Here is a 9,329-nt window from a genome sequence, read left to right as displayed (position 1 = left end):
GAACTATTACAAAAATAAATCAAGAGCTGAACAATTTCAATGGTACCGAAAGTAATTATTCATCAATTAAAATAAGAAAAAGAAAGAACGACACAATGCCGGCAAATGATTATGAATCATCTACATTTAAAATTAAAAAGAAATCCTTCATTCAGCAAAATTTAGAAATAAAAAGTAGTACAATTACAGAAATTACAGAAAAAAGAGATTTTTCAACAAATAAAAGACGAAAAAAGGTTAAAACAACTTTAAATGAAGAATTACCAACTAAAAAACGTAGAAATACCAATCACAGGTGTCCCTTACCAGTGTTGAATGACAAGTATCTAAATATGGTTACACATGGAGATCAACTGCAGGATTAACATATGTATCAATTTAAATTAATTCTAGCTAATTGTTCGAATTACTATGATCATCGTGACACAATGATACAGAATCTCATCAAAAAGAATTATTTATCAAGCAGTCTGAAATAATAATTAATTTACCGTCATTGCCAAATGATAATTCTTCAGAAAACTCTAGAGAATTGTCTGAAGAGATAATTAATATCAAAGATGGTGGTATTATCGAAAATTTAATACCTAAACAAGACTCCAAAATTGATGATAAGAATCATTTAAATTCGAACTCCAAATCTATTGATAGTGAGAAAATTGAAAAACCAACTGATAAGAAAATTCAAAAACAAAAAAAATTCAATAGCTAAAAAAATCGTGGCTAAATATTGTCGAGAAAATTCAAGAAAAAATTTTATTAAAAAAAATCTTCTGAATATTATATAAATAAATTAGCTACATTTATTGATGGGAAAAATCTAGTAAAGAAACATTTAGAAACGCAAAGAATCATCAAATGGTGTATGTGTCAAAGAAAAATGTATATAAAATTATTAGCAGATACTTTGCATATTTTAAAGAACAAAGCCGAATTCCATCTTTCACATCTACTTAATGATTCCTTAGCAATTACCATAGATGAATATAAGGCTATGTGTGGTCCATCTCCCCATCACTCAACTACAGAACCTTATTTTTATGAAACGTCATATTCATTTGCAACAATTGAAGATCAAATTATTTCTATGAATAAATTAGGTCAATCTACAAATATACTACCTTTATTAAAAGATAAAAATGCAAAAAAAAAGTGGCTTTGCAATAATTACTGTCGAATAACTATGGAGACGGAAATGTATGTACGGTATGAAAACTTTCTTGAAAAATTAAAAACACGGAATTTGAATAATTTTCAAGCATTTTTGGATCAACTGTTTATATATCATTCAGTTGATGATGTCGTGGATAAATTAGGTCACTACAATTTTTGTCTTCAATCTTTTGACTCATGCAATTCAGAGTTATTATCACCTCATTTTCCTTCTGTTCGATATATTAAGCAACTTATATACAAAATCAAAAGAAATTTGATTGACTTGAATCATCTAGATAAGGCATTAGAATCAGGCGATTCAGAATTTTTAATAAATTTTACAAATAAAATGAAAGAAGAAGGAAATATATTAGATAAAAAAGGAGGGTTATGTTTAGATGAAGATAAAATACAGACTGAGAACAAATCAGCATTCCTGGCCTTTACAAAACGGTCATTGGATCTACCACGCTTCAAATGCATATCCTGTCAAACGTTAGTTTTCAGAAAAGATGTTACTGAATTGAGTAAATTGCGTCAGTCTATTTCAAATGAAATATGGAATAATTTAATTAACTTTATTAATGAACAAGATCCAACTATGAATAGCGATTTTATTTGCAACTATTGTTTACGAAAAATTCGCTCTGGATCTATGCCTCCAACTTGCTTACTGAACAACATATATGTTGGAAAAATTCCAAATGAAATTTTAGCATTGAATGAGTATGAAAAAGTACTTATACAGCGAGCAAAAGCATTTCAAGTAGTCCAAAGATTAGGAACTGTTGCTAAAAAAAATCTACCTCATACTATGCGAATACAAAAACTCAAAGGTCAAACATTTCATCTTCCCTTGCCAATAGAAGAAACACTCAAAAAAATTTGTTCTACTACTGATCTTTTAAATAAGGATCATGAGTTGTACATCGTAATGCGTAGTATACCTACAAAGTCGAATGTTATATGGGAGAAAATGGTTAGCTTAGAAAATGTATTCAGAGTATTGACATGGTTAAAGAGTAATAATACTCTATACTCTGAAATTAAATTATCACAATGCCCTCAAAATTTACGTGAATGGTTAGATTCAAAAAATATTTCATTTCAACTTGAAATGACTGAAGATGAAAATTGTGAAAATACAATAAATGGTGAAAAAAATAATGATAATAATAATACTCCTATCAGTATGGAACAAGAAAAAAATGATATAATTGGTAAAGAAGAGATTCTTGATAATCAAAACGTCGAAGAGTTAAGTAATAAGTCAGAAAATAGAGAGAATACAGGAGTGAGCGGAGAGAATCATAGTATCACTAAAGACCACAGCTATAGTAAAATGTCATCTGTCAGAGACAGAAGTATGAATTCTAGTGATCATACTTACAGTAAAATATCATTGTCAACAAAAGACAAAGAAACTAATGATAAAATTGATACTCAAGAAAGCAAAAGTAAAACACCTCAACATCAAGCTATGATTACTCAAGTATTAAATGCAGAGAGCTCTCAATATGCACAATATACTATATATCCTCTTCACGATAAAAGAAAGAATGATACTTCAACAAATATGTATCAAATGTTAAAAATTAATGAAAAAGCATTAGATAATCGATTGAAAACATTAGACTTACAATGTTTTCCAGATTTATATCCTTATGGTAAAAACGGTCAATGTGAAGAAAGAGAAGTACGTATAACTGCTTTCGAATATATTAAAGCAAAATTAAAATCAGCTGATTCACGTTTTCGTCTAAACCAGCAATATTTATTCTTTTTATTAAATGACGCTAACATTCGTCAACTTGGTGCAGGTGTTTATCATACACTGAATGTTACAAATGCTCGTGAAAGATATACAGCGCAAAGTTATTTGAAACATCTCAAAGATGGTCAGTTAGAAGCAAATTTAACAACTCTGTTTGCTCGACTTCGAAATTCAGAACAATTTTGGAGTAAGCCTAGAAACAATTTGGCATGTATGACACGTCATTATGGACCTGCAACATGGTTTTTTACTGTCAGTCCTGCTGAATGGCTTTGGGATGATTTAATTGAGTATATAAAGGAAATTAATACTCCACACTTTGATAAACTATCTGCAAGTGAAGTAATTGCAGCTGACCCAGTATCAGTTTCAAGATTTATTGACAATAAATTTCAAGCTGTTCTTGAATTCATCAAGTCCGATAGCCAACCTCTCGGTCCACTCAGTCATTACTTTTGGCGCCGAGAATATCAAGGTAGAGGAATTCAACATTTTCATTTAATACTTTGGATAGAAGGTGCTCCAACAATGGGTATTAACACCAATGAAGAAGTTGTTGAATTTATCATGAAATACGTAACTTGTAAGTTACCTGATAGAAAGATATCACCAACACTTCACAGACGCGTAACTACACATCAACAACACAATCACAATAGTTACTGCTTACGAACAAAAAAACCAAAGTCAGGTAAAGTTAGTAAAGCTTGTCGATTCGGATTTCCACGGCCTGTTTCTGAAAACTTTGTACTTCGTGATACTGCTACTTCAATAGCCGGGCGTAGAAATTTAAAAAGTAAAAGCCGACTGTATGATCTTCCTCGTAATGAAAACGAAGTTAATATTAATGATTACAATCCATCAGTTTTATCTATCTGGGAAGGAAATATGGATATTCAATTTATCGGAGAAAAATCTACGATACTGACACAATATGTCACAAAATATGCTACGAAAAGAGAACCAACTAAATCATCAGAAACAATTAATGAAATTAATTCAACCAAAACTTTACCTCAGCTTTTGTGGAAGATTGCGTTTCGTAGTTTAACTCACAGAGAAGTCGGAGCTCTAGAAGCTGCTGATACTTTGTTGGGCATTTCTCTACATGGTACAGATTCAGAAACTATTATTAAATGGTTAGATGTCCGAATGATAAGAAATAGAAAGTTAAAAACCAAAGAAGAAATTGAAGAATTAGTACGTAATGATCCCGAATCAACTGAGATATTTTGTCCTTCATTGATTGATGATTATTATCCTAATCGTCCTAAAGATTTAGAAAATTTATGCTTGTATAATTTTGCCAAATGGTACGATACAACTAAGACAGAACCAAAAAATAATCTTAATGAGTATTATGAAATACGTCCAGGATTATTTTTGAAAAAACGGTTACGAGGTTATTTAATTAATCATTTTAGATATAATATTGCAAATCGACCAGAGGATTATTTCTACTCATTGTTATTATTATTTCAACCATGGCGTAATACAGATGAGCTTAAAAATGGATTTGAAACTTACACAGAGTCATTTACTCATCATCAGCATATGCTTCAACAAGCTAATGATTATCATGAATATAATGAAGAATTTGAAAAAGGTTTAGAATACATAAAAAAATTGATTGAAAATAAATGTAATAATGACGATGATAATAATGATGATTCACAGAAAAAGTCATCAAACTGTGATGCTGCCGAAATACATATAATAGCTAAAGAACTCAATGATGCTGCACAAAAGCATGATAATAATAATTGTACTCTAGCTGATATGATTAATAACATGAACGCTGATCAAATGAAAGTTTTTGAAAAAATTAAAAATAACGTATTATCTGATAATACAAAATTAAGATTGTATGTTAGCGGAGAAGGTGGTACAGGAAAAAGTTTTCTAATCAATGTAATTAAACGTTGGATTAGAGAAGAATTGAATCTAGAAACGGTTGTAACAGCCCCTACTGGTATTGCTGCTTTCAATATCAATGGATTGACTATACATCGAGTATTTCAATTGCCTGTCGAACACGGCTTCACACCATCTTATACGCAATTATCTGACAATGTTCTAAAAGCATTACGTGATCAGTTACAAAACACAACGCTATTTATCATTGATGAGATATCAATGGTCTCAAATATTACTCTGATATATATACATTTAAGACTCGTAGAAATTTTTGATATCGATGATTGGTTCGGAGGTAAACATGTTGTTGTTTTTGGAGATTTACTCCAACTCCCTCCTGTACATGAAAATCCAACTTATGTCACATTATCATCTGAAGATGCTGAGAAGTATGTTGGGTCATTGTGTAGTGTTAAGTTATGGACCGACTTATTCTGTTATGAAGAACTAAGAATTAATATGAGACAAAAAACTGATAATATTTATGGTCAGCTGCTCTCTCGAGTACGAGTTGCTTCTATGACTAATGACGACATCAAATTATTAGAGCAGAGAAAAATTACTATTGATCCGTCTCTTTCATATAATGAAAAATTACATGAAATATGTAATTACATTCAGAAATTGCCGTCAGATTCAGTCTGTTTGGTACCTACTTGTAAGCAATGTGATTTAATAAATTCAGTTATGACGAGTAAAATTTCTTCTGAAGAAATTATACTAACGGCTCGTGACCACTTAGATTGCAATAAATCGTTGATCAAAAAAGTATCTGACACTTTAAATAAAATAGAAGACAATGCTAGTCAATCAGCTGGACTTGCTAAAACTATAACAATAAAAATTGGTGCGAAAGTTATGTTACGTCGAAATATTGATGTTACTCTTGGTCTAGTAAATGGTGCTATAGGAACAGTTAAATCAGTCTCCAAGTCGATTGATGGGAGTGAAATACAAGCTATCAATATAGACTTTGGTGCAGATACCGAATACGCTATTGAGAAGATTAAAGTCAAATTTCAATTATTTGAAAGAGCTTTTGTTGTAAGAGAACAATTCCCATTATGCTTGAGTTATGCAGTGACTATTCATAAGAGTCAAGGCTTAAGTCTAAAAAATGCTATCATTGAAGCGGGGAACACCATTTTTAATGTTGGTCAAATTTATGTAGCTCTATCTCGTGTAACAGAGTTACGTGGATTACATTTAATCAATTTTGATCCTCATTCCATTAAAGCAAGCTCTTCAGCAATTAAAGAATATAATCGTTTAAGAAAAATTTATCGGTCTGATTTACCTACCATACCAATTCCTGATACACGGTGGCAAAAAGTATGGGACATGATTTGGGCAGTTGAAGAACATTCTATTCAAATTGAACCCAAAAATGCGAAAAAAGCTTCTCTTAATTTATTAGAATTTCGAGGTATCGAAAACTGTGATAACGTTTCCGATGGTCTTAATTCAATTATTCAATGTATGTTTAATAATACAATAATTAAACCGTTATTAATCATTCATAGCCTAAAGAATCACTCTGTCAACAATAAACATAGTAATCTATTGAGCAAATACAATAATCGCGAATTAATTTTAAAGTCAAGTGACATTTAAGAGTCATTCATAGAGCAGCCTTGTTCTATTACAAATAATGATCCTGTATCAGTATTTCTTAAAACTTGTGAAGATTATTGTGATATTAGAAATTGAGTGCAATTTAAATAAGAAATTAATGATCGATGCAAAACGTGCAGTTATTCCAATTCTGATTGTGTATTAGAAAATGTATTACAAATTTCAATACATGATGAGAAAAAAACATTTAAATTACAAGAATTAATTGATTCATCATTTGGATATTGGTTTACTAGTTTCAAATTTTGTGAAAATTGTAAGGAAACCAAAGATACGCTAACAAAAATTTCACTAAATTCTTTGGAACAGATATTAGTTGTGAAATTAGTTTTGTTTGTAAAAGGAAAAAATAAATTGACAAAAAGGAAAAAAGGATTTATAAAATCGGTAGACAAAGCAAAAATATCATTATGTAATACAAACTATTCTGTTGTAAGTGCTATATTTAACTCTTCAAAAGATGGAAATTCTGAAAATCATCATGTTGCGATGATTAAACATAATTTATCTTGGATCCAAATAGATGATGAGACTGTACAATCAGTAAGATGGCCTGCGAATTCTAAAAGTGCTTACGTATTTTTCTTACAAAAGAAGTAAATTGAAACTTTAATGAAATAACTACTACCAATAACTTATTCTAAATTTAAAAAAAATACTTAAACGAAGTCAAACCAAAAAATTAAAATTTAAATAATTATAACACTGAGTCAAAAAAAAATTCCATTCTATAGATTGTAATTTTTTTGCATGGTTTTGACTATTTTAACCTCTACTATTAATTAAATGATTACCCTATCTTAAACTAAACAAAAAATCAAATGAAATTACTACTAATAACTTATTCTAAATTAAAAAAAAAATACTTAAATGAATACAAACAACAAAAAACCAAAATTTAAATAATTATAATACTGAGTAAGATAATTCATAACAATAAAAATAATTTCCCTTTATTCCGAAGATCGGTGATTTTAGCCTATATTAAACTTAACAAAAAATTGAATTAAATAACTATTACTAACTTATTTTAAATTAAAAAAAAAACTTAAATGAAAACAAACAACAAACCAAAAATTGAAAAAATTATAATAGTAAACAAAAAAAAATAATAATAATAAACAACATTTAATGACGAGATAATTAATTTAACGAGATTAATAATTTAACCAGTTCATTCTGACGATAAAGGCAGACTATGTGTAGCATGCTATACATTAAATCGTTATTTAAAACGGTATTGGGACAAACTCCCAATTTGAACAGTTTTACGACAATGTTTGAAAAGCCTAATCAACCGCTGTAAAAATTATTTGCTTATTTTAAATATGATGTTGTTTAATTGTTACTCCATATTTAAAAAGCATGGCTATCCGTTTTCTATATTCGAATTTATTATAAGTATCCAAGTAGACTCCATTATCTAGCAGAATTTTTATTATTTAACAATCATTTAAAGCAGCGTAATGAATCGGTAATATTCAAGCGTCACTATTAATATCAGCACCTCCAGATATTAATATATTTATAATGTCTTTCTTGTTATTTACAATGGCTTGATGCAACGAGGTGAATCCTGTTTACCACTTAGGACTAACCAAGTGGACATCAGCGCCATGTTGAATAAGAAGTCCAACAGCTTCGGTATTTTCTTGAGTAATTGCTACATGAAGAGGTGTCTCGTCCTTCTCATCACGCGCTTAAACATCTGCACCTTCCTTTAAAAGAATTTCTAGCATAACTTATTTCCATTTCTTGCTGCCAGGTGTAAAACCGTACATGACTTTAGTTCGTTGTCATAGTCATAACTATTAATATGAGCACCGGATACAATAATAGTAACTACTTTCTTTGACATTTGGTAACATCTAGGCGCTACTATTAATATGGGCACCTTCAGATATGATGTTCAGTCGTAACGCCATATTTATTGAATATTTGTTAAACTTAACAAAAAATTAAATTAAATAACTACTACTAACTTAATTTAAATTAAAAAAAAAAAAAAAATTAAATGAAAACAAACAACAAAACAAAAATTGAAAAAATTATAATACTAAACAAAAAAAAATAATAATAATAAACAACATTTAATGACGAGAATTAAAATATAAAAAAATTCTTTGGAAGTAAATTTCCCTTGTCCCTATTTTCTTCGCCATGTCTTTTAATAATGTAGACATCGTTAATTTTTATTTTGAAGATTAATTAAATGATTACCCTATCTTAAACTAAACAAAAAAATAAATGAAATTACTACTAATAACTTATTCTAAAATAAAAAAAAAATACTTAAATGAACACAAATAACAAAACAAAAATTTAAATAAGTATAATACTAAGGAAAAAAAAATCATAATAATAAAAATAATAATAATCATAAAAATAAAATACATTGTTAACGGTGAAAAAATGTTAAAGATAGAAAACTTAGGTCCGTTTTCGAATAGCTCATTCCGTTTTATAGCTCGCTCACAACGATATTTCAACATCATACATACAGACAATATATTGGGAACTTATCTTGGTATCTTTTTTTTATTATGACTCGAAGTCATGACATAACTACTATTAATAACTTATTTTAAATTAAATAAAAAAACTAAAATGAAAACAAACAACAAACCAAAAATTAAAAAGTTATAATACTAAACAAAAAAAAATAATAATAATAAACAACATTTAATGACGAGAATTAAAATATAAAAAAATTCATTGGAAGTAAATTTCTTTTGTACCCATTTTCTTCGCCATGTCTTTTAATAATGTAGACATCGTTAATTTTTATTTTGAACAAATAATGATTTTCAATGTGTGTTTTCGATGTACTGCCTAATTAAATGAAACG

At 28.9% G+C, this 9,329-nt stretch overlaps 1 protein-coding gene across 1 annotated transcript; it reads left to right on the top strand.

Annotated features, from left to right (window-relative positions):
• Positions 1–1,504: 1,504 nt before the first annotated feature.
• On the top strand, positions 1,505–7,081 carry LOC123266023. The gene is made up of 3 exons (XM_044730050.1): positions 1,505–4,535; positions 4,650–6,323; positions 6,942–7,081. The coding sequence occupies exons 1-3, from the start codon at positions 1,505–1,507 to the stop codon at positions 7,079–7,081; spliced, it is 4,845 nt and encodes a 1,614-aa protein (XP_044585985.1).
• Positions 7,082–9,329: the final 2,248 nt, after the last annotated feature.

Source organism: Cotesia glomerata, linkage group LG5 (genome assembly GCF_020080835.1).
Source record: "Cotesia glomerata isolate CgM1 linkage group LG5, MPM_Cglom_v2.3, whole genome shotgun sequence".
Lineage (NCBI taxonomy): Eukaryota > Metazoa > Arthropoda > Insecta > Hymenoptera > Braconidae > Cotesia > Cotesia glomerata.
This window is presented reverse-complemented; position numbering and strand designations above follow the sequence as displayed.

What these genes read in the sequence shown, in the direction of transcription:
- LOC123266023 (XM_044730050.1), top strand. Translation starts at nt 1,505, where the DNA reads ATGAAAGAAGAAGGAAATATATTAGATAAAAAAGGAGGGTTATGTTTA. An exon ending in TAATGAAGAATTTGAAAAAG is followed by an intron (nt 4,536 to 4,649) that starts GTTTAGAATACA and finishes TACATATAATAG; the next exon opens with CTAAAGAACTCAATGATGCT. An exon ending in TCTTAATTCAATTATTCAAT is followed by an intron (nt 6,324 to 6,941) that starts GTATGTTTAATA and finishes ACTCTTCAAAAG; the next exon opens with ATGGAAATTCTGAAAATCAT.